The following is a 25,591-nucleotide window of genomic DNA, read 5'->3' as shown; positions in this document are numbered from 1 at the left end:
TGCTTATGACATGTTTTAATGTGAAAAAAGTTTCAGGTCTTAACCATATTGTGTTTTCACCCCATTTACACCGCGTCATAATCAAGTTTGATAGAAGATCGCCTGATAATAATTTTATTAGATTTTTAAAAAGTAGTTCAAAGTGAAATCTGGCACAAGTTTCTGTATTAATTATATTAAAGAGTTTATTTAGTGGTGAAGTCGCAATTAATGGTTCAAAACATGAAGCTAAGACCAGCTCATTAATTTACCATATGGATTATGTGACACTGGTAAGATCGAAGAGCGCGATTAATTAAGTCGTACACTTGTCAGAAGGAAAACGACTCGTTCTAACACATGTTCTAGGAAGTTTTCAAAATTTTAAAACTGTGTTTGTTTGAAACATTCATCACCGTGCAAATTATGTAATGGGACATATTGAATTTATTTTAATATTTTTCATATAAAAGTATCAAAAAGGTTATTGCTCTTTGACTTTACTTTCATTGCAAGACTGGATTTATCGATTTTGAACAAGTTTTGATTTATTTAAGACTACTTACGCTACGTACATACATATAAATGTAATATCATTAATCAGATTGCAAGATAAACATCTTAACTACTTTCATTTTAAAACGATTAATCGTAAAGATGAGTAATTACACTGATCTAGACCTTCAGAAATTTCCATTTAGTGTTATTATTTGAGGTAATTGTTGTGAACATTGTTAATAGTACTTCCTGATTTTTAAAACTATCGTAAAAAGCAATTCAGACTGGTTGGTAAAATGGAGAAGCTTTCCCGCATTTGTATCCTACTTGGAAAACAAACAAATGTGTTCGTTTAAATAGAATTTTCTCTCGACAAGAAATTTAGTCAGTCAGTTATCAAGAGCAAACTTAATAAATGCTCTCGAATGTTTCCAGAGAATAGCTGTTTTGTAGTTTTGAAAAGAATTTGTGAGATGTAGCTTAAATATAGTCATTTTAAAATATATGAGAAATTTTGTTTAAATTACAAGAAGCTTGCCACTTTTCAGTACTCTCTTGGCCAGATATTTTAATATAAGAGGAGTCAAATTCAGAAACATTTATTTTTTTACATTTTTAGAGAAAAAAATTCATTTACATTTAGGAACTTTCATGCGGTCCACGGAGTGAAAAATTAAATAACGTTATGACACTCGTGATGTAATAAAATTTTGTCCTATTGTTTCTCGAATTATAAGAATTTTGAAATTGTAATTTTCACACAAAGACAATAGTAAAGATATTGGTAAAACAATCATTATTTTCTAAGAAAAAAATATGCAAATCTAAGTATTTGCTGTAGAAAGCTTGAGATATCAGCTATTAGAATAATTATTTAATTACCGAGATGTAGGCGTTTTTTAGTGTTACAAAAAATAACACTTTCACAGAAGCTTTACTGGACTATACTTAGTGCCCAACATTGTTTTGTTAAAGCGGAAGTTGGTTTAACATTGATTTAGCTTCAACCCATGTCGTTATTATCACTTATCAGGTAATAACTCGTTCATTGCCATTGTCTAAATCAGTCGCGACAAAATTGCCGTAAGCCTATCTGTCGATTGTTACAACCTATGGGGGCAGCCGCCGCAATAGAAAGTCCACTAGAAGAAAGTTCGTTTAGTTTCCACAGTCGCGTGTTCGCTCCAGTGTTGAAAAATTCACAAGAGAGTGAGGTTCGTGCCGGGGCTGTCACATGGGCCCCCTTTACCGGATATCGTCATTGTTCAGTTCTAGTGTCATTGACGTGAATAATAACCCCAAAATGGGTTTCAAAGGAAAGAAAAATAAATACAACAGCGATATGGATATTTTCACAAAGGAAGCCGAAAAAATCAAAACCAAAACCTACATGTGGGCCTCGATCAGGATACCCAAGAAGAATAAAGGTATTGTCAAAAAAGTGACAAGTTTTTTGAGTTTGTTACAATGACATTGCCCACGATTCAAGTTTTGCGGTGGTATTTTTTTATTTGTGAGAAAATTTCTTTAAGGGGTGAGTACTGGATTTCAAATTTGAGTCAAGCGATGGTGGACTGTTTCTAACAGAAGATTTCGCGTTCTACTTCACGAAGCGGCCTTTTTTTCACGCTGAAGTAGTTCGAAACTGAGCCATGATAGTATTCCAATAATTTTATTAAAACTCTTAGTACATAAATTAAAAGGAGTTTCTCCGACACTTTGACGGAATTAACATTTTTAATTGATTTATCTCTTCTTATTAAGCGGGTAATTAGATCCATCAGACTTTGCATATTGGGTCAATTTTTCCTAAACGACTCTTTAATCTGTGCTTCAAGAGTTAATTGAGACAAATTGTGAATTCTTCTTTCACTTTTCAGCGGTCTTAATGAGACGAAAAGTTATTGTTGCTAAATACTTCCTTTCATATTGTTTTCTCATAACAATTTTTTTTACTTTTTTTTTCAACCAGGAAGATTTCAGTTTCTCCCTTGCGGTTTATTTATATTTACATACAATAAAAATTTAAACTTATAAAAATGCAGAAACAAGGCAAGCACGACTAATAAGGAATTTTTAAATTGTTCCACTCTGAAGGCACCAATCAACCAATATTGTGTTATCTTGCAATTTTTAATTCCAGTACCGTACGAAGAAAATTCTGTAACAACAGGGAACACTTCCCGTTTTGTAATTAGTCTAGACGTTCATCTGAATCAAGAATAATTAATTTCATTTGATCGCCGGTAAAAGTCACTAAGATCACCAATTTTTTTAGCGTCACGGTTGGCAAACATGCAACTCATCATTAAATAATAATTAAACATGAAGTGAAGAAATTATTAAATTATACACTGGTCGCTAAAAGCGTCAAAGGACTTTCTTGTGTGAAAAATTGATTGGATGGAAAAAACTTTCATTGTTGTCTTTGACATGTTTATCTAATATCTACCATGCGAGTAATTCAAGATACCGCTACTACGGAATGTTCTTTTAATCATGAATGAAAGTTGTGGCTTTATCTGTCGTAACGTGAAAACCAGATCCAGATTCTTTCGTCTTCTTCTTCTGCTGTGTTTACACTAGGATGCTTCAACGCTAAAAGAGATTGAGATTTTATGGAAATTGACGTTCTTGCTCGCGTGTTGCCTTCCCTGACATGTTAATTATTATATAAGAAAATTTGCATCGAGAATACTCAAAGACTCGGAAGTTGGGTTTAATTTTTTTATTAATTGCAAAGCACAGTTTTCAAAGATTATTTTTGGCGATATATGTCAGATGTTGTGCAAAGTAACATTTTGCATATCTTGATATGGGTATAAGTGGTGTAATAAATAAACGTGGGTTTGTTTATGTTTTAGCAGATTTTCAGTAATATTACAAGTTTCTAATTTGTTATATAATAAACTGCAAAACTAGCAGATCAGATAAATGTATATAGGTGGCAAAATTTGCGCCAATGTATGAATTCCTTTTAAAATTTCTTATTTTTTAAGGTTAGGAATCTCAAAACAAAATTATAAAATAATATACATATTATTTAAAATTTTCCAAAACCGCTTAAAATTTGATGTTTAAACTAATGAAAACAATTTTTTAGTGAAAAACAACTGAAATCATTTAAAAAAAGCTTCGTTATTTGTCAATTAAGTTTAAGTAATTGACTAATTATTATTATTTTCACTGAAAAAAAAATTGGACTCTGGAAACTAATTCTGTTTTAATTTAATTTTCTTACTTTTGCCAAGAGGTGGATTGATGTATGTATAATGTTTTCGTTAGGCCAAAATTACCACAAATTGGGCATTTTCTGGAATTTCACGAGGCCAGAAAATTTACACGCTAAAACAAATATTTTTAACTTTGTAACAAAAATATTCGCTTTGGTTTAACTTTTTGGCACACCAACATTTTCGTGACACTTTTTATAACAAAAACTAAAAATGTAAGTTTTAATCGAATTTTTAAATATTATATATGTCTGTACGTCTGTGATTCTAAAATTAATTAATTAATTTTCAGCCGTTCATAATAAAAAATTAATGAAATATAAAATTGATTTCAAGAATTGTTTATTAATACCACAATTGCCTAGGATTTTTTTAGTAATAAAAATAATCATTTAATTCATTTCTTTATTCACGCATAATTATTGAGATATCCTGTATATTACTTCCTGGTCTTGACCTGGCCCTATTGCTAGTATAGGCACGTCCTAGTTGAGCTAACGGTTCATTATTGATTAGTGATTTGCTTTTATTTTAATAAATTACTTTAAAAAAATTGTTATTAGGACACTCCTTCATGCTCTATTTTTGCCTACATTACTATTAATGTTTCTAACTGTTTTTAATTTATTTTTTCCGTAAAGCTGTAGCAAAAAGATGAATTAAATGTAAATTCTTAATTGTCTATTGTATGAAATAATAACATAAAATATGAGAAGTTCCTATCTTTCTTTCTCTTATTGTTGCCGTGCAAAAATGGCAATTTATTACACTTAGAAATTTCGCCGAAATAAGGCTTTTAGGTGTTTTATTACTCTTAGAAACGATTTGTTATTCAAATTTCATTACAATTCAAGTTCACCAGAACTACGAATGCAAATCTGGCAAAGGTGAACGAGCGGGCCCTTATTTTTTTCGCGTCCGTCTCTGTTTCTGCACGCAAACTAAACTTAATATTCCTTTCGAACTCAGTTCCTCTACGGCTGGCAAACTTGCAAAACGTTATTCTAGAATCCCAACTCCTCCACATCTCGATTTTTCCAGCAGTGCGTGAATCAAAAGCAATTATATGAAAATTAAAACAAACACATTTTAATGATGATTTATCGGCGTGAAGATCAGTAAATAGAATTAAATCCCTTCTGGGAGCGATTTTGTGTTTGTTATTGTATCATCGAGTATCCTGCACGTTGCAGGAAGACAGATTTCACACGACGAATGGTGAGAATTAGCGGTATATGGAAGTGCGGCTAAACGAGCCGAAGATAATGCAAAACTGTTCTGAATTCGAGTAGTTTGAGTAGTTTTTTCGCATAGTCGGATGTAATGTACGTTGATGACACAGGTGAGTGTCTTTTTCACCGGCCTTGTGCTTTTTTCCATGTCGTGACGACACTCAGACACCGATCTTTATCGTAAATTCCTCGCGTTCATTGTGTGTTTAAAAGAATCGTGACAATATTTAACACCCACCTTGCATTACACAACATTATTATTTATGTCTCTCCTCTTCTAATTGATTTATTATCATTACCTCAACAAATAGTAATTACAGGGCGCAAGTATTTAAATTTGACCCACTAACCCGTCTGGCCCACCGCCAAAAATTATGTTATGTGTTTACTTCACCGATCGAGAAATTGCGAATTTCTTTATTTATCGTGTGGGTAATTTGTGGTCGCATCGATTGTTGTTTTTTTGCACAAACGACACTTTGTAATTTCCTGTCGTCAAGGTTCGTTTGTGGCATTTTTCGCAAAAAAACGCCGACTTTAACTCGTTTGAATCGAGGGAAGAAAGCATCAATGATGAACATTTCACACCGGAAGTTTCGAAATTATCATAAATTTTTGAAAACAAACTAGTGTACAATCGCTTTGAACTTGGCGACGGGAGCTTTCTATAAATACATAAATGAATTACGTAAGGAAAAGTGTGGCTTTTATTAGCGGCAGTGACGCAAAAGCTTCAAATTTATTCGATCTTGATGTTTTCCCAAACGAAAGCGATATCTTGTCGAAATTATTACCTAATATGTTCGAATTTACAGATTTTGTTAGTTCTTACGACAAATTCAGTGTTTACGACTGTTCGACGAAGAAGTTTATTGACATATAAGGCTTATTGTTGCGTCCCTCAGGAGGTGGAAGCGTTAAAAATTTTCTCGTTTTAGAAAATCGTTATTATTGTTGTTAACCTATTAGTACGGCGACAGATGCGATATGGCTAATTAACTTAATAAGATATCCTGCTTCTATCACACGAAGAGGAAGAGAAATCATGAATTAGAGGACAACAGAGTGTCATTTTGAAGAGAATCCAAAAATAATTGACTTCGTGATCATATTTTCCCTAAATAACAAGAATTTCTACTTAAAATTAATTAATTTCCGTTTTACTATCCGACCTAAATATGACTGAATTTGTGTGTGGTATCAATCTATTTTGACAGGTTGTAATTAGCAGAAGCTGTAAAAATACTTTTTAGCTGGTCAATTTGGATTATATTAGAATAGATGGGTAGCTAAACAAACAGTAATAAATAGGATATTACTTTATTGGAAGTTTAATTTCATGTCATTTCAATTTTCAGTCAAATACCTAATTGTAAAAATCAAAAAAATATATATAATTATGCCTATGTTTATTAAAAATATAAATATTTTTTTTTTATTTACACCTGGTTCTTACTAATTTCGGAATTCAAAGAATTTTAGCAAAAAAATTTTGCATAATAAAATAATTAATAATTAAAATAAAGTTTATTTTCTAGTAAGCGTTTTGACAATATCCCAAAATTTTTGGCACCAGGTTATTATTACTATTATCTTTACTTAGCAAAAGCTGTATTTTTTCGATTATTGCTAGGACACTGAATTTATATAAAAAATTGCAACTATAAATTGACATCACCGGAATGATAATAAATCCCAAAGATAGTCTTAAAAATTTTGTGTCAAATTCTACAGAAAAGAATTAAAATTAATATTTACACGGTAGGTAAATGGCCGAAATGGCTGTGAAATGTTTTTTTATTTAATAAAATTGAACAAAATGATTTTGCATAAGTGGTTTCATAATCATAAACGATCATCTACCTCAACAATAATTTGAATAACGTTACTACAATCATGTCAGTTATTTTTTCTAAGGATTTCAACAATTAATTGTATGATCCGTTGTCTACGATTTGTTACGAAAATGTTATGTAATTTTATTCAAATTCTTCTGTTGTGTTATCCGTTCCGTCCTAAAAATCCGAATGCTTCAGTTAAAAACCTATCAGTGTGTAAAATCTCGCCATACCCGGTAAAATATTTCTTCTTAAATTTTTCCATCAAGGAATCTTACAACTTTTCATATAAAACCAAAATTGAGTTAAATGCGTTTTATTTTTGACCCAATTCCGCGCAAATGCACCGAAAATCCAATGAACATAAACAGAGTAAATTGAGCGTGTCGAAAATAACGAAAGTAACGACTGCCACGTTTCAGACAGATCTATTTCCAAAATTTATACACTTCCTCGTCAATAATTCATTTCCGGTCGAGTGGTAGATTTTTGTTCAACGAGAGCATTTGCTTATTATTTTAGTGAACGTCTTGCTCTGTTTTAAATTAATATCATTATCTTGATTAGAAGAAAGTCAACGAGACGCCACGATTTCGTTTCGGACTACTATTGATGCATTATTTTGAGTTAATTTAGCTGAAGTACTTTACTTTTGCTTCGTTAACTGTTTAATTATATTTTTAGTTAACGGTAAATCGAGGGGAAAAATGAAAACGTTGTGTTCGTGAGAATGTGCATTTTCTCCGACTTCGTGATGCACAATACGATCATCACAGATAAAAGGAGAGTCTGCATGTTGGTTAATTTAGCAAACTTATCGCAATAAACATCTCTTGATAATCATCATCAAAGAAACTGCACAGTCGAGTAAAAAAATTCACTTCTAACGTTTCGGCCATAACAAACATGTCACCGTCAGGTCGTAAAAGTGACAGTTATTTGCTTTACATTTCGCGTTTTTTAAGACAAACTAGTGTATTCCGGTGCGAGGCGGGATATCCGCTTGTAATTATGTTATTTTGAAACATTGAAGGGTGTTATTTTAAAAAGACTTGAGATCAGTTGAAAAACGGAAGCACACGTTTTAGCGGAAGTCAGAATTTCCCGTTAAATTTCGAAAAGAAAATCGTTTTTGGTATGCGTTGATAACTGTTTGCACAACACGGACACATTAATTATTTCCTCGATAATTTAATTAAGAATTAAGTAACAGACATGTTGCCACAACCCAGTCCATTCATGGCTAATGACATTTTTTTTGCAGAGTGTGGAAGAGCTACTGTGAAGGGGGGTCGCACGTCGCCCGTAGTCCGGCCCCCAGTTCACACGCGGGCCCCCTCGAAACCTGTCCCCAAAGTAGCCGAAGCACTTGCAGTTCTCGTCCAACACCTCGTGTTCAATGTAAGTTGCCCCCCTCACATCTCTATAAAATAAATAATATAATCACTTTTATACAAGGTTGAAGCTTATCAAGTCCCTGTCCTCAAAAAGCAAGTCCAAAAGCTTCGAAACGAAGCCGAAGAAATCAGGTTGACGTGTCAGCGATTGGAAGACACTCTAGCTGAAGAAAGGGTCGAGAAAAGTCGATTGATTGAAGATGAACGTGTGAAATGTGCGAATGAAATCAGTGAATTAGTCGAAAAGCATAGAAATGAGATATTAGAACGTAAGTTGCATCGAAATCGTGTTAATTTCATTACTACTTTATTTTTTTTGCTAGTGAATAATAAGCAATACGAATTAGAATCGCGTCTTTGTGAAGAAAACGAAGCCAACAAGACAGTTTTAGAGAAACAAAATGAAGAAAAACTGTTGACTCTCAAATTAGAATTTCAAAGATTGCAAAAAACGCATGAAGAGTCTTTGGATATTTTACGAGAAGAAAACGATGCGATCCGTGAACAGATCGACGAAAAGAATGCTCAAATTGAAGAAATCAAACATGAGAGTCGAAAACTCAAAGACGACTATGAAGCCAAAGAGATAAAACTCAAGGAGCAACTACAGAGTGTTAGATGTGAGAATCAAAAATTGAAGAATGAGTTGAGCAAGGTTGAAGGAAAATTCGAAGAGAAGTTGAATGCGATGAATGAAGAAAACGCAAGGTTAAAGGAGGAAAATGAAAGGCTGCTTAGCTACAGCAACATCAAGGATAAGGGCACTAGTATTCAGGTAAAATTTTTCTGTAATACCGCAGAGATCAACGAAAAAACTATTTACTATTTCAATCGAGTATTATTTTAAAGTTAAGTTGGCAAGACTGAATAAAATAATGTGATTGGTTTTATAATTTTTCAAGAAAAACTACATACATCAATATTAATTTATTAGGTACATACTCGTACATTATAGATAGTTGATATGATTTTGATTTAATTCCTTTTTTCTCTCGTAAGTTAATCCTTTTTTTCTTTTAAAGAGTTTTTTAATACAGCCCTACTCTTTTGATATAAAAATGGTTAGATTTAATCATTTTATTTTTTCACGTAAATAGGAGCTTCAGTCACTTCGAGTGGTACTAGAATTAAGACAAAAAGAAGTCGCCGATTTGCGCCGCGATTTATTTGAAGCGAAGCAAAAGAATGAAACATTAGCCGCAGCTAAAGAAAGATCAGCTTCACTCAGTGCCAGATGTGAGGATTTACAGCTCCAATTGCAAATAAAAAACGAAATGGAACTGTAAGTTTAAGCCACTGAATCTTCTTCCATTTAAGTTGTTTAATTTTTCTAGGAACTTAATTGCCGAAAATAAGAAGTTATACGATAGTTTTAAAGAAGAAATCAATCAAAATAAAAGACTGTGTCAACACAACGAAGAACTCAAATGGAAACTGAAGCAAAACAAAGAAATCGTGAGCAAAGTCCTCGAGCAAGCCGCAGAAGAGTCCAGCTTCAACCGTTCCTTGCTAAGTGCAAGTTTCAACGAGCGCCACTCAACCAAACAAAACTTTGATCGCACTCTCTCATTCCAAGAGAAAACCAGCACTCCATGGAAGTCGCGAAACGACGACTTGTCCCCACCCTCGTCCCCGAAAGTGAAGGGCGTAGTTGAGAAATCCGATTCGGTGAGTTACGTCCTTGACCTGGACGAAAGCCCCGAAATCGTGGCATCGCGCATTGTGAGGCGCAGTTTTCGCAACTCGACTCCTCCCAAAACCACTCCCACGAAATCGCCGTCCAACAAACGACCGCGGATGAAATTTGCCTTAAGTCTAAGTGCGTCGGCGAGTGCTATTTTGCCCTCAAACAAGACGGAATATGCCAGGTCGCAATCGTTATCAGTCAGAAATGGGGAGGTGGAGTCTTGGGCCACGAGCACACCTAATAATAAATCACAAGACGATGATTTAGACCTGGATTTGGACGAGGACGACTTGAAACTGCCCGCCTTGCCGAGCGAGATTGGGAGGAAGAACGGGGCCCAGGCGTTGCCGAGTCCAAAACACTTGGCCGGTGAAGCCATGATTTCGGAAAGTAATTCGGAGGATGAGAGCACGAGTTCTTCAAGTGTGCAATTGTGAGACGAACTTTCGTTTTAGTTGCTTATAAACTGCCCTAATCGTGTGTAATCATTGTAATGTATATTCATTTTATTATGTAACTTTTTTGTAATACTTTTTGTAAGTTTTTTAAAACTACCTATATTATAATACTTTATCGAAAAACTCTTTTCTTTCTTGAATAGGTTGTGATCTTTTTGTACATGATTATTAGATATTATTTATACACAGTATTAATGTCGGGTCGAGAAGCCTTTTTAGTACAATACTGCTTATACTTAACTAGGGTTGTATAATGTGTATATTTTTATGTATATGATGCCCTTTATTGTTTTTGTTCATTGTTACCCTTTCAACTGTCTATTAATAATTTAATGAGTATAGATGAGGAATGGTGATGTATGTATTTTCAATTGTTAGGACCAACATAGATTTCCACTTTTCATATTTATTGTATAAAGTTGCAAATGTTCGTATATGATCAAGTTAATAATAATATTGTACAATAAATTTATTGAATTAAAACAGTGACTCGTTTCTTTTATATTTTAACACAACCCTAAAATCGTGACCATCATCTAAAAAAAATTGTGTGTAATTTTTGGTACAGACTTTCTCAGCTAATAAATCTTTTATAACACCATATTTTTTGTTTTTGTGTGTTGCAAAGTAAAAATTAGAACATTCAAATAAGAGTTAAAATCACACCTGAGTCTTGCTAATTCTGTTATCACATATGAGATAATAGATATTTATGTTATCACAGTCTGTAAGTAGTTATCACAAAGTTGATGAGTTTAAATGAGTTTGCTTGAATAGAAAAGCAGAAATGGGTTTTTTGATGGAATTTGGTATAATTTTTCTATCACTATTATTTATAGCCACATTTATAATTAAAAACAAAAACCCTCCTGCTATACTGAACATATACCAGAGACCGAATGGATTCTTTTGGTTCAAATTCATCTTTATGTTTACGGTTTTGTCGTTGAAAAAGGTTTGTAAGAAAAAAAATTGACACAGTTGAATAACTTCTCCCCCAGTTAGCGCACAAATTTAAAAAACGTAAAGAAATAGAAGAAATAAATGTACTTGACAGGCCCCAAAACTTATCAGCGCATCCAAAGGTTAGTATCGTTACTACTAGGGTAGAAGTACCCTTTGTGGCCAGAGCTCCAGTTTTGGCCAGTTCTCGACTAAAATAAAAATAACAAGTTTCCCGCTACAACTAACCAATAGACTTTAACATGAATCCCTACTTCTATATCTTTTCATTAGCCATGCCTTTCATTGGTTACCGAGTACGTCGTTATATTTGTGAAATTTAATGTTTAAGGTATAGTGCTATGTGCGGTCCGTGTTTCTTAACCAGCGCCTTAAGAGTACAGGTATGTTGCTAAATTATTTTATTGCAAAACTAAATATCAAACGTATATGAAATTAATTTCTCTCAAACCTAAAATAACAAATATCTAATGTTTTAAACATTTTTTTTACATTTCTAACCTAAAATCATTATTTAATTGAGTGGCCACAAAATGGATTATGAATTTTGTTGTTGTACCAGTTGTGGCCACTTTAATGGCCACAAATAGATCAACTGCAAACTAGTAGTGGCCATGCTTAAGAATATATAGTTTCACATAAATAACTATTTTTTCTAGCAGCAATGGCTACAAAGGGAGACCGTCAGCTATTTAAGTATAGTGTGGAAGCAATGGAGAAAGCGCTTCTAGCCATAAGGGAAAAAGGAATGGCTGTAGCAACTGCTTGTAAAGAGTTTGGAGTCCCGAGAACATCCGTTAGGAACCGTCTGTCCGGGAAAACTTCAGATAATTGTAGAAAAGTTGGTCCTTCCAGTGTTCTTGGAGAAGAAATTGAAGAAAAAATAGTTCGCTGGATATTAGATCTAGCTAAAAGGGGGTTTCCCATAAACAGAGAAGGCTTGTATTACTCTGTTCAGAAGATTGTTGGAGAATGTAATATAAACACTAATTTCGTCAACAATACTCCAAGTAGAAAATGGTATGAAGGTTTCATGAAGCGCCATCCTGAAATCAGTCAGAAAAAGGCGGAATTCATAAACAGAGCCAGAGCTTCTGTTTCCGAAAATAACATTAAACAATGGTTTGAAGAAACAAGGATGCTTCTAGGCGAGGATGTTGAAGTTTTAAATCATCCAAATAGAATATTCAACATGGATGAGACTGCAATGTTTTTGTCTCCTAAAGGAGAACTAGTTCTAGGACCGAAAGGAAAAGGAATATATGACGTTGGTGCTTCAGACAAAGATAACGTCACTACGTTAATAACAATTTCGGYTGAAGGCCAAATTGTTACTCCGTTAACAATATTTAAGTTTCAACGTCTACCTAAAATATATGCCACTTCAGCACCMTCTCATTGGGCGGTAGGTCATTCAGACACAGGTTGGATGCAAAGCAAACAATTTTTTGAGTATTTTGCAAATATTTTTGTCAAATATTTGGATACAAATGAGGTGCCAAGGCCRATAGTAGTATTTTTAGACGGGCACTCATCACATCTTTCTATCAATCTTAGCAACTTGTGCCGTGACAACAAAATAATTCTTATTTGTCTGCCTCCGAACACCACGCATATCCTTCAACCKTTAGATGTTGCTTTCTTTTTTCCACTCAAGCAAGCGTGGAAAAAATTTACAAGAAAATGGCGTTTTGATCATGAAGGCAAATCTATTCAAAAAAAAGATATACCAACAGCATTAAACGCTATTTTAAAGGAAGAAAAATTTCAGAAAAGTGCTGTTGCCGGATTTCGCCGCTGTGGCTTATTTCCGTTTGATGAAAATGCTGTTGATTACGGCAAATGTCTATTAAAAACTAGTAGCAGTACATCTCTAAATACAAATAACATTACCCAACAAGAAATGAACATCAGTGAAACCATAGCAAATGTTGAGAAAAAAATTGAATCCCATATTCTTGAACAATTCCATGCTACCTACTCATTGAAACAACCTTGGAATGGACAAGAAAAGTATCTAGCTCTTTTCGATTTATGGAGGTCTTTAAAATATGACAGTGACAACTTAGAAGATGCGACTATGAACCAGTTAGAAAATGATCCGGATTTATTAATTTTTGATTTTCCTGAACTTCATGAAAATCCAACACCAGCGATTAACATTCTACAAAATATTGTATTAACATCAAGCGAAGAACAAATTGGTTTTTCTACACTGTCACTATCGCCGTCCAGTCACGAAACTGAAAATTTAGACAACACAGAATTTGGAGGTGATACACAAGAAGACAAATACCTTGATTTGATTAACGGAAACTTGAAACTTGATAGCAATTTGACTGTACCTGAAGAAAAAAAAGTGGATGTGAATGTCAATGTGGTATCAGAACAAACTGAAATGGATAGCTGTTCACATAATGATATTAGAAACAATATAACTTCTTGCAACAATGAAATTGATAGTACTGATAAGGAATGGCACGAAAACGTGAAACTGTTGAAGAAAAAAAGCGTAAGTGAAGTTTTAAATGAAGTGATTACATGGCCTGAAAACAAAGATAAATCGATTGATAATACGACTACTAAGAGGATTAAAAGAAAATTACCTTCTGTGATCACTTCTGATAAATGGATTGAATTAATGGATGCGAAAGAAAATGACAAAAAGAAACCCAAAAAGACCAAACAAACTAAGYTCAAAAATGAATCAAAAGGTAGCTGTGACGTTGAATACAAGAAGACTGAAAATTTAGAAAACAGTAAGACTGACACTAACCAAAGAATACAAAACAATGAAGTTGATGAAAAGATCATCTCAGTTGGATGCTATGTAATTGTTAGGTATGACAAGAATTATTATCCCGCAAAAGTGGTGAATAAAGAACGAGATCAATTTTACTGTTGCGCCATGCACAAAAGTGGCAGAGATCATTGGAAATGGCCTGACAGAAAYGATTTAGTTTGGTATAACGCTGATGACGTTATTTCAAAAATTAAAGAACCCGTTTCTATAAATATGCGAGGAGCATATGATGTACCCGAAATGAGAGAATTTGATTTTTAAATTTTTTATATATTCATCTATATATGCTAAAAAGTTTTTTGTTCTCATGTCTGTGTGATCAAACGTAATTATAGAGTTTGTTCAGTTTGTTTTTTTTTGTATGTTTATTTTGATTGTTTTTTTTATATTTTTGTATTTTTGTTATAACTTACTTAACTATACTACTATACTACATAAATAATACCTACTACGTACTAAGTATAATAAATAAACTTTATTTTAATAATGTTACTCCAGCATTTTTTTGAGTAAAGACTATGGCCACAACAGGAACAAGTGATGGCCACAACTAGTGTTAACGTGGCCACAAATGGTGATTTTGGACTTTTTCAAGTAAATAATTAATTTCTACACTAAAACGCGTTCTGTCTTTTTTTTACATGCTTACTTCTGATTAACGGGTAAAAATTCTTTCACGTTCCGCTAGCTATTTCAAAATTCATTAAAAATTATTAAAATGACTAAACCATGAAGTCAACAAATGTCTTAAAGTGGCCACAATTGGTACTCTTACCCTACCTACAAAAATTAATTATTAGTCTAGGCTATTGACGCTGTATATTTCAATGGGGCTAACAAAAACGGTGATTATTTGGTTGTTGGCACAGCCCGACGTAAAAAAAAATTAGTGGATGGTTTTCTCTATTTGCTGATTAAAAATTCGGGTCTCGGTTTATTGGAGACTCCAAAACTGCCTGGAACTGCGCTTTACCAAACTGAAGAAATCGGGGAATATGAAGCTGAAGGTCTTAAAATATCGCCACAAGAGCCGATGCGAAAATGGAAAATATCGTACGAAGGCAAAATGAAACGATTTGAAAATCGCAAAGAGTTTGTTGATGTGAAAATAGAAGCCGAGTGGAGCTCTACTTTGCCTTATTTTAACTTTGACAGTGATATGGATCCGTGGGCAATGGCCAAGTCGATGGCTTATGAGAAGTTCAGTCGAGAATATTTTGAAAATTTGAAAGCGTATTCATTTTATACTTTATTTTTTGTAGAATAATATATAAATTGTAGGAACCACCAAACTCATTATGAGCAACACGGTGATATTAAAGGAGTAGCGATTATCAATGGCCGCTCATTCAAAATTAATATTAACGCCGTGAGAGATCATAGTTTTGGTTTGCAAAGAGAATGGAGGAATTTTCATAGATATGGACTACATTTTGTTACCGCCGAAAATGGCGACAGATTCAATGTTGGGAAGATTTGTTTACCAATTTCCTTTTCTAGGTAAATTAAGATTTACTTAAATAATCTTTGAGCTTTTTTAATATTTTCTAGATTAACTATAGGATATGTTTATTCAGCTAAAGAAGACAAAATACATCCAGTAAGATCCTGCGATTTGGAATTATACCAACATGGTGAAGGTGGAGATCCACCGGAAGATTATGCGTTCAGTTTTGAAGCAGGTGCTACACATTTTTTTCACTATTTCTCATGTTACTTACTAAGGCATCGTTTTAGGAAAAAAACGATATTTAATGCAAGTCAACGTTTTACATTCTCCGCATTTTTACATTAGTAAAGATTGGGAGAGTAAAGTAGTTGAAAGACTGTGCACTTTTGAAATCAATGGTATGAAAGGATGGGGTGCAGCCGAATGGCAGTATAGAAACGTTCGTGAAAAAAAATGTAAATGTGACAATGAAATGGTAATGTTAAACTCTGATAAAAAAAATAAAGCATAACGAAGAAATAAGTATACAAGGTGATTCACGAGGAATAATGAACCTAACTAAATTCTCGATGCAACCACCATTACTTTTCGCAAGTTGCTTTGCGACAAATGTAATGTTGGTTGCATCGAGAATTTGGTCAGGCTCATTATTTCTCGTGAATCACCCTGTATACTTATGTGTTACAAACAATAAGCGTTCTTTGTTTTTTCTTAAAATCATATAAAGGCACCCTTAAGATTTTTTGTTTACAGTGATCTCAATAAACACCATAATATTGTAATTTTCTAGATTTAAAGGGTATAAATTAAAACAGGTAAAGTTTAGACCTCCAAACCCTAGTTTTTTTAAGCTCTACACGATAATGTAATAACATACAAGGTGTTTCATTTGAAAAAATCAAGTCACTTGATATTTCGCAAATGTCAACACTCTGCAGTAATTGCAAAAGATTGATCGAATTTCAACCATAATAATTTAGGAACAGACTCAGTAAAAATGGTTGCAATTGTTTTTATTCACTTTTTCTTTCTAGCAAAGCCGTTTTGATTTTTTTAAAATGGTACTTTTTTTTCATAAAATTGCCCATAAATGATAAACGGTCCATGATAGACCCATAAAATCTAATATGGATATTTTTGAATTAAAAACTCTTTAAAATAAGTGCATAATATACCGGTGTTCCATAAAAAAATATAACTTTGTTGCGTCACCCTATATATAAATTACCTATAATGACGAAAATATTTTTGGACCATAGAAAAAATGAATGTCTTCGTCCAAAAGAAACCGCATTTCGTTATCTTCTTTACTGTCACAGTAATCGAAGAAATACGGAACTCTAGGACAGCCTGTATATCTAACCTAACCCCTCAATTTGTTTGTTTATTTATTACTTTGCGTTTCGCAAAACACGCTAATTGTAGTTTAAACTACGATTTTGACCAGTTGTTTATCAGGAGAATAGAAAGTAATAAAGGCAATAAAAGAAAACTTGTGTAGGCAACACAGAATACACTTGCTTTTAGTTCACAACTTCACATCATTATTTAGATAATTTATTATTACTATCTTAACCATAAAATATTCATACTGATAAAACGAGATACGGGAACCCCCTTTCCGTAATACGTGCCTAACCTGTAATAAACTTAGTAAATCCCCTCCTATTTAAAAGGAATAACACTAGTTACATGTGGTATATAAATACTGCATTGTTTAATTACATAAATACCAAGTAAAAATGAAGTTAGGTTTATCGCTACTCCTTACCTCAGCTGTAATCTTCTGCTGTGGTTCACATCCCCTGGAACAAAAAGAAAATTTTAGAGGTAGGTATTATTTTATTACACACAAAAAAAGTCACATAATCTTTTTATTTTAGATTTTTATAACAATTTCAAAAGATCTATAAATGACGGGTGTTCAGAAGTACAAATAATGAAATGTAAATTTGTAAAATGTATTCTGGGCGCTTATTGTGTTAATGGAGTATGTAAATGTCGCATAAAGTAAAAAAAGACAACTTTTTCACTTCTGTAAATAAATAAATATGCTGAATAAATAAGTGAAAAAATTTCACGACCACAAACTTGATATTTCTTTAATCAAATAGTAAAAAAATTAACTACAAAAATATGAAGATTAACAGTTTTAATAAAATAATTAGACAAAACAAATCATTTAGTTAACACGCTCATGTGTATGAAAACATAGCTATAGCCGGATCCTCCGTTTCATAAGTGATCAAAACATCCCTAAACTTATCCAACAGTTGCAATAACTGACTTCGCCGTAAATTCTCCAAATACATTATTTCTTCAATGTGGTGGTTTCCATGAAAGTAACCCTTACGACATAATCGAACAAACAATCGCAAATCTTCCGGATTATTAGTTGCCGGAATCTAGGTAAAAATCATTAAAAATTTTTGTTAAAAAACAGTCACATTCCTACTTTAAAAATATTTCCTCTCTCCTCATCAGGAAAATCCAAAAGCAACTCTTCCTGATAATCCTGTTTTTCATCTTCAACGGATGTGAAACTCACATTTTCAAGACTAGAATAACACAAAAATGAAAAAAATCATCAAAGATTAAAACACAACACAACTTAATACTCCGACTGATCAAATCTGATTCGCTGCGAAGCTCGGGTGTTTCCGACACGGTCGACGTACCGCTTTCGGACTCGGCTCGGGAATGTTCAGACGTACTCGGATGATACGAACTCGACGACAATATATTCCTTTGCGAAGTTATCCGTTCGTCCTTATCCCTAGGTACTGATAAACCATGATCTGTTGGCATATACTGTATATACGTGTGGAGTTGCAACAGTAGATGATGTTGCAACATCCAAATTATAGTTTGCACCAAATGCGACTGTTGCGCCGGATGACACAAAGGGTTACATTTTTGCCCCAAAGAGGTCGGCAACGCAAAATCACTTATCACACGAATTAAATTCGCTGTGGGAAACGCCTCGGAGAATTTATCTATCAAGGGCGAATTCAAATGGATGGGGGCATCGGGTGCTATCACATATTTATTAGTCAGGCAGATGGGGAATATAACCGTGGCTTTAGCCCAATAGACTAAATGGGCCGTGAGTTCAAAAACCTAAAATGACTTTAATTTAAAAAATGGCACGATTTGGATCGGTGTTTACATGATTGAGAGTTAAATCGGCGTCGGCAGCTAAAGTCTGCAAATTTTTAATTGGAGAATACTGCTTTAACATTCTTTCTAGTGATGGAGAGCCATCCAATCCGGTGAAATCAGCCATTTGCTGTATAGGGTGAAGTAATAACAGACTGTGGTAAGGGCGCAACGCCTTTAAACATCTATAATAGTGGAGTGTAAAGTTTTAACCCTCTTAAGTCTCGCCCTACCTGTCTATGTCTTTAGGTTCAACAAATTTCCCTCTTAAGTGCCATTGGTGCACCTTCTGAGGCAAGCAAAAACTCAAAGTTATCCATTTGTTAATTTGGATATTGACCAGTCCAGTGCTGCACAAATCTTCATACAACTTTTTAATATTTTTCGCCAACGTGCACTTATTTAAAATTGTCTCAAATGCCGATTCTGAGATACCAGTATACCCATCATCGTGTGCTGTGGTCATAGTTTGGGTTTGTTCGCTCACGTAACCACAGCGTTTTTCTTCATAACGCAACGCAATGCCGACTCTTTTACTCAAATCGTGATAACAAGTTACTAAAAGTTTAAAATAGTACAAAACATATATGGGAAATGTCCTTTTACCAACTGAATGACTAGCAAGGGCTTGTAAAGCAAAAACCACATTAATCAACATTAAACCGGAAGCGTCCTGTTGTTTATTTCTCAAATGTAGCAATGTGGGGTGACCCACAAAACGCACATCGTTGACTTTCAACTCAAATTTTTTATTGCACAGTTCTGATTTCACAGCAAATAAGGACGATAGGACTTCATCAGTGAAACCGGTTAAATGGCCTTTATTTATGTTTGAAGTGGGTTGAGTTGGTGACTGTAGTAAATCTTCGAGGTTTGGTAAAGTGTAAGGATTTCGCCGTTTGGTGTTTGCCGGCTCGTTTTTCTCCAAGAAACGAAAGGGGTAACGAAATAAGAGGCGGTCCCCTTTACTGTCCGACTTTACCAAAATCACACTCAATGGGTTCACCTCCATACTAACTAGCACCAAAACAACAAAATCACTGGAGTGTTAAGTAGAATTTTAATAAACGGGCGAGTTTTCACATTTTAAACACGAAACAAATAATAAACATTTCTGAGGTTATGTTGCAAATAACAGCTAACAGCTGATGCCAAAATAATAGTCGCCCAATTCAGTGTTGTCAACTCATTTATGAATTCTGCGCCTTGATAACATAATTAAAATAAAGTAATCTACAATTTTGATTAATTAGGACAATATGTGTCCAATTGATTCCAATTTTTTATTAATAAGTAAAAAATATAAATATTGTGAGAATTGGGCGATTGCATTTTTCGAGATCAAATGTCAAAACAAAAGTCAATGAATGACAGAAGTGATACAAAATGTTGTTCATCTAACAATAATTTTGGTGATAATCGCACCATTTTTCGTGAAAAATGGGTAACCAACTGATAGGAATTGCCCCCTTGCAGATTCTTCCCGTCGAGCGCTACTTAACAGACCACCCTGACTTGAAATTTGACCTAAGGTGAGCCCCCATCTTTCCCAAACCTCGCTCACACGCCTGGTTCCAGTCTGGGAAGTACCCGTTTTTTCAAAGTAGCCCGAGCTGAATCCCAGGAAGGCCTAGTAGTCGTGAAAGTTTTCGCAATTCATGACCCTACTCTTCCTTTATCAACATACAAAGACCATTTGGACGAAATCCGAAAACGTCTGTCAAGCGCAGTGAATTGTATCCCATTCCAGAAAATTATTTTAACAGAAAAAGCCGGCATTTTAGTCCGAGAGTACGTTAAGTACAGTTTATATGATAGGATTAGTACTCGTCCGTTTTTGACCAACATTGAGAAACGTTGGATTACTTTCCAAATATTGTACGCACTTCATCAATGCCATAAAGTTGGGGTCTGCCACGGCGATATTAAACTAGAAAATATCACAGTCACGTCGTGGAATTGGGTTTTATTGGTCGATTTTGCGTCATTTAAGCCGACTTTTGTCCCAGAGGATAATCCGGCCGATTATTCGTATTTTTTTGACACGTCGCGACGACGCACGTGTTACATAGCCCCTGAAAGGTTCAGCAAAACCACAAACAATGAAAACAGCGCCTTGATCCCCGAAACCACTTGCGAACGTGGAGAATTGACCCCAGCGATGGATATATTCTCCACAGGGTAAAAACATTTAAACATTTAAATTTTTACTAAATTAAAACCCCAGATGTGCTTTATTGGAGTTATGGAATGAGTTACACGTCCCGTTTGAGTACTCACAGTTACTAGCGTACAGATCAAACAAATACTCCCCTGAGAAACACTTGAATAATTTAAATAATCCCTCATTGAAGTCACTAATTTCAAGTATGATTGAAATCGACCCAAGTAAACGCTTATCAGCGGAAGATTATCTTGCAAAAGAGCGAGGGAAACTATTCCCCGAATATTTCTTCACGTTTTTACAGAGTTACATGCTGATTTTTTCTGCTACTCCGATTCTGTCACCCGACGAGAAAATTTTGAGACTTAAGAGTGACATCGCAAACATTTTTAAATTTCTAGGACCCATCAAACATTCTAATGAAGATGATAACGAAACACTTGAGAAGGGTGAAAGTGAGGGTTTGGTCATTATTATTTCCTTGGTGACTTCGTGTATTCGGGGTTTACACGACTGCAGCTCGAAATTATGCAGTCTTGAGATTTTATTAGAGTTATCAAATCATGCAAATGGTGAAACTATCCTTGACCGTATTTTACCCTACATTGTAAGTCAATTTAAAAAAAATTCGATCAATTAACTTATTTATTTTTTTAGATGTATTTGGCTCGGGATAACTCATCACGGGTCAAAATAGCCGCAATTAATACCATAACTAAATGCCTCGAATTGGTGCAACAGCTGCCAAAGTCGGACTCTAATATTTTCCCTGAGTACGTTTTGCCCGGTTTAGCCCCCCTGGCTGTGGACCCCAACATCTGCGTTAGAGCAGCCTATGCTAAAAACATCGCAACGTTGGCTGAAATTGCATTACGGTATTTAGACCAAATGCAAAATGACTGGTACGACAACAACATCAAACAAAAATACAACCACACTTTCAACTACGAATTGGAATTGCAAGCATTGCACGAGATGGTCGAGCAAACCGTCAGTATTCTTCTAACCGACTCTCAAGCTCTGGTTAAACAAACTTTGATCGAGAATGGGATCACTAAATTGTGTGTCTTTTTCGGGAAACAAAAGGCCAACGATGTTCTCTTGTCGCACATGATCACGTTTTTGAACGACAAGGATGACAAGCAGTTGCGGGGGTCGTTTTTCGATTGCATTGTGGGGGTGGCGGCGTATATAGGGTGGCATTGCTCGGGGATTTTGACCCCCCTTTTGTTACAAGTGAGTTTATTTAAACTGCTCATTAAATTAATTTGTTTGTAAAATCTTACTTTTTCTTTTTGAAGTATTTGCTATTTTTTGAAATAATAAAAAAACGCGGAATTAGTTTTGTCTAAATGAGTTTATTTAAACTGCTCGTTAAATTAATTTGTTTGTAAAATCTTACTTTTTCTTTTTGAAGTATTTGCTATTTTTTGAAATAATAAAAAAACGCGGAATTAGTTTTGTCTTAATCATTTTGAATTGGCTAAATTGTTCGAAGGCTTTTCTCGAAATTATTGTTTGTTGAAGGGTTTAACCGATCCGTGTGAGTTTGTCACTACCAAAAGTATAAATGCAATGTCAGCATTGACCGAGTTGGGGTTGTTGACAAAGTCAGCGCTGTGTGAGATGGTGTCGGAATGTGCGTGTTTTTTGGTTCACCCGAATTTGTGGATACGCCATGCCGTGGTTGGGTTTATAACAACGACGACAAAATCGTTATCGATTTTGGATGTTCAATGCAAAATTATACCAAATTTGAGTATCTACATGAAATATCCTTTGATCCAAATTGATAAGTAAGTGTGAAAATTTTTGGGGAATTTTGACTTGAGAGTGATTCTAGGCCGGAATTGTTACTCGACTCCTTGGATAATCCGATTCCGAGGAATATTTACGACAGTGTGGTCACTTATCCGGATTTGGATAATTTGCTCAGGATGTTGAAAGACCGAAAATTTGCACGAGATGCAGCGAATATTGGTCGTGTCACTAGTTTGGAGTGGTACACATCGTCCATTAAAAACGTAAAATTAAATATAGTCTAAATTTTTATTTGTCCGTTTAGCTTTTTAGACGTTTAGAAGCCAACGGTTTGACCGAAACAATGGAAGATTATTTCCTCAAAATGGAACACCATTTGAAAAAAATCAACAAACACAGAATGGCAACAAAACTGAATCAAGGGGACGGCAAAATCGAGCTTGTTAGTAGCAACGGTCAAATAAAAAGTCACGTATTTTATTTGGGGGAATCACAGAAGGGTGACTTTATCGCTGATAGGTATTTTTACAAAACTTAGTTGTCTTATTAATCAAATAAATTATTTAGAAGGTTACACAGGACGAACACATCAGGGTCAATTGACACAAATGTAAATTCCGATTGGAACTACAGCTCTGATTTAGTGACGAGACATTCGGAAAGTACTAATTCGGGTGGGATGTCATCCAGGTCGACGTCTTCGAGACCCTCGTCGCCGCCCCCTGACCCCCACACGCCTTTTATCAGTACGGATCCTTCGTCGAATATCAGTCTCCACGAACGCTCCTACATACAATGTAAGCATTTTCTTAAATCAATAAAATAATTTATGGTTTACTCAGATCGCAGGTCGAGTTGTTATTTGGAGTTGAATAAACTGAAAATTAAGCAGCAGGAACACTATTTGGAGGCTTTAAGGTAAACATACCATCAAAAATAATTTACTTATTATTTAAGAGAACAAAAAAGTTTTAAATACCACGCATTTACTTGAATTACGACAAAGTGGGCTGTGACTTTAAACTTAAGTTGGCAACAATGAGACAGAATGTACCATGCAATCAAAAAATAAAATAAATTAGAGTACGCGGTGATGAAAGTCTTTTAGATTGCAAGCCTGATTTTGCCATCAAATGTCAGCGGAAACTTTGACAAGTTTGCGTTTTATTAATTTTGAGTGAAATAATGTTGACTTTAGAGCAGAAAATTTTTATTGTTGCAACTTATACCAAAAATGCTGTACAAGACGAAAACGATGAATGGTCATTTTCACTTTCAGTTGTGTGGAAAATTTCCAGTCCAGATTCCCAGCCAATGTGTTATTTTTTTTTTGATCGCACGGTATGAGACTTGTTAATTTTCTTCTCTCTCTACCTCCACACTTTTCAGTGTTGCCAATTTAATTTTTAAGTGAAAAAATTCATTTTAGGGGCAAAGATTGGGCCGAGCAAACCGCATGGCAGCCCCAATTGCCACCCCCCGAGTGGCATTCGCGCGGCGTTTTGGTGGCTCACCTCCACGAGCATCGAGGAACGGTCAATCGCCTGTGCACAATCCCGGATAAACCTTTATTCGCAAGTTGTTCTGCCGATGGTTATGTCCGGCTTTGGGATTGCGCCAAGATGGAAGGGAAAAACATCGCAAACAGATCGAAGCAACATCACAAAACGCCATCTGGTGCGGGGGTCACCAGTATGTCTGTTTGTGACGGGGGGCAGAGTCTCGGAGCGGCTTCTTTGGATGGGGCTATAAATATTTTACGAATTGATCCGTCCGGAAATAAGTGGGTTTCAAAATAATATTGAACAAACACTATTTGATTGATTTTAGGATGAATATGATCCAAACGCGTCAGTTGAATTTAGATGAGGAGGGATTCGTGGTGGACGTCCAGTGTTTGGATTCGGGATTTCAGAGTGTCTTGGTTTACGCGACTTTATACGGGTCTATCGTAGGTTGGGATTTGAGGGCACCGGGGATTGCATGGAAACTAGAAAATAGTTTAGAAAAGGGATTTATTACTAGTTTTTGTGTTGACTCGCATCAGAGTCTCCTGACTTTGGGCACAAGTATCGGCCATTACAAAGCTTGGGACTTGCGATTTCAACTCCCGATAAATTCCTTTGAACAACCCGGGACTGAAAAAATCAAAAAAGTGATAAGTCACCCAACTGAACCATCATGGGTCATCTCAAGCGTCCACGGAAACAATAAAATTCTCATGTGGAACTTGGAGACGAAATCTTTGGAGAAAATTCTTTGGGGTAGTTCGGCCCCACCATTGTCGCAGTCACAAGGCCCCTCGAATAGTGTGTGTGCCTTGTTAGCGGGATGTATCGATCGGAATCCGTTTGTTTTGTCGGGTGGCACGGATCAGAGACTTAGATTTTGGAATTTGGAGTCGCCGGAAAAGTCTCATATTATTGCACCCGCTGCTAATGATCACATTGGGAGCAACATAACATATGAGAGTCGACTAATTGATGGGTTTCACGTGATTTATGAAAATCCCGAAAATGACAGAAGTAAGGAAAGTTGTGAGGAGGGACCTAGGGGAGGGCCGGAGCAACCCCCAGCCGGACACAGAGACTGTATTACTGATATTACGTTATGTAAAGCGTCCCAGTGTTTCATGGTATCGTCGTCGCGAGACGGAATCATTAAAGTATGGAAATAAGACTGTTTTGAATGCATCAGATGATTTTATTTAAATGTATACATTATTATTGTTATAATAAACTATATCTATATTTACTTCTTTCGTGGAGGCCACTGAGACAAATCAAAATTTTAATACGGGCAAACCGGATTTCCGACTCGTCCAGGGAAGGCTTGAGCATCCACGGCGTGAACTCGACAAATCGCTTTGTATCTTCGATTGCCGCCCTCAGATCCGTATTGTCGTCCGTAGTTTCTCGGCCGTCGTTGTTGGTGATAATCCTCGAAACCAAAGAGTCTCAAAAACGGCG

At 35.0% G+C, this 25,591-nt stretch overlaps 4 protein-coding genes and 1 long non-coding RNA gene across 9 annotated transcripts in view; 4 read left to right on the top strand and 1 right to left on the bottom strand.

Moving 5' to 3' along the window:
• Positions 1-10,805, top strand: part of LOC123008800 (restin homolog) — a 34,915-nt gene extending 24,110 nt beyond the window's left edge. For both annotated transcript variants that reach the window (XM_044404819.1, XM_044404828.1), the window contains exons 6-10: positions 8,045-8,181; positions 8,239-8,446; positions 8,501-8,952; positions 9,275-9,459; positions 9,512-10,805. In XM_044404819.1, coding sequence (XP_044260754.1) covers positions 8,045-8,181; positions 8,239-8,446; positions 8,501-8,952; positions 9,275-9,459; positions 9,512-10,301 — 1,772 coding nt within the window. In that variant the 3' untranslated portion in view covers positions 10,302-10,805. The remainder of the gene's footprint in view (positions 1-8,044; positions 8,182-8,238; positions 8,447-8,500; positions 8,953-9,274; positions 9,460-9,511) is intronic.
• A 264-nt stretch (positions 10,806-11,069) lies between these two features.
• On the top strand, positions 11,070-16,101 carry LOC123015587. 3 transcript variants are annotated; one of them, XM_044415389.1, is made up of 6 exons: positions 11,070-11,277; positions 11,324-11,407; positions 14,894-15,321; positions 15,370-15,588; positions 15,640-15,770; positions 15,826-16,101. In XM_044415389.1, the coding sequence occupies exons 1-6, from the start codon at positions 11,110-11,112 to the stop codon at positions 16,047-16,049; spliced, it is 1,254 nt and encodes a 417-aa protein (XP_044271324.1). In that variant the 5' UTR covers positions 11,070-11,109; the 3' UTR covers positions 16,050-16,101. The 3 variants fall into 3 exon arrangements, with proteins under 3 accessions (XP_044271324.1, XP_044271322.1, XP_044271323.1); XM_044415387.1 differs by lacking the exons at positions 15,370-15,588; positions 15,640-15,770; positions 15,826-16,101 and having other exon boundaries at positions 11,212-11,277; positions 11,324-11,668; positions 11,948-15,016; XM_044415388.1 differs by lacking the exons at positions 15,370-15,588; positions 15,640-15,770; positions 15,826-16,101 and having other exon boundaries at positions 11,212-11,277; positions 11,324-11,668; positions 11,945-15,016.
• Positions 16,102-17,073: 972 nt separating this feature from the next.
• LOC123010106 lies at positions 17,074-17,628 on the top strand. The gene is made up of 2 exons (XR_006413080.1): positions 17,074-17,368; positions 17,422-17,628. It is a non-coding gene; the product is annotated as an uncharacterized LOC123010106 (long non-coding RNA).
• Positions 17,627-19,829, bottom strand: LOC123010095 (GATOR complex protein NPRL3). The gene is made up of 6 exons (XM_044406778.1): positions 19,304-19,829; positions 18,931-19,255; positions 18,708-18,882; positions 18,150-18,658; positions 17,994-18,096; positions 17,627-17,943 (listed from the first exon to the last, which is right to left on the bottom strand). The coding sequence occupies exons 1-6, from the start codon at positions 19,707-19,709 to the stop codon at positions 17,734-17,736; spliced, it is 1,728 nt and encodes a 575-aa protein (XP_044262713.1). The 5' UTR covers positions 19,710-19,829; the 3' UTR covers positions 17,627-17,733.
• A 234-nt stretch (positions 19,830-20,063) lies between these two features.
• On the top strand, positions 20,064-25,380 carry LOC123010082 (phosphoinositide 3-kinase regulatory subunit 4). 2 transcript variants are annotated; one of them, XM_044406765.1, is made up of 11 exons: positions 20,064-20,229; positions 20,276-20,878; positions 20,925-21,468; positions 21,519-22,097; positions 22,389-22,657; positions 22,705-22,885; positions 22,927-23,141; positions 23,193-23,419; positions 23,465-23,540; positions 24,052-24,405; positions 24,453-25,380. In XM_044406765.1, the coding sequence occupies exons 1-11, from the start codon at positions 20,138-20,140 to the stop codon at positions 25,297-25,299; spliced, it is 3,987 nt and encodes a 1,328-aa protein (XP_044262700.1). In that variant the 5' UTR covers positions 20,064-20,137; the 3' UTR covers positions 25,300-25,380. The 2 variants fall into 2 exon arrangements, with proteins under 2 accessions (XP_044262700.1, XP_044262695.1); XM_044406760.1 differs by having other exon boundaries at positions 23,190-23,419.
• Positions 25,381-25,591: the final 211 nt, after the last annotated feature.

The sequence above is a fragment of the Tribolium madens genome, unplaced genomic scaffold (assembly GCF_015345945.1).
Source record: "Tribolium madens isolate multiple individuals breed KSU strain unplaced genomic scaffold, Tmad_KSU_1.1 Scaffold_19;HRSCAF=116;Tcas5.2_LG9, whole genome shotgun sequence".
Taxonomy (NCBI): domain Eukaryota; kingdom Metazoa; phylum Arthropoda; class Insecta; order Coleoptera; family Tenebrionidae; genus Tribolium; species Tribolium madens.
This window is presented reverse-complemented; position numbering and strand designations above follow the sequence as displayed.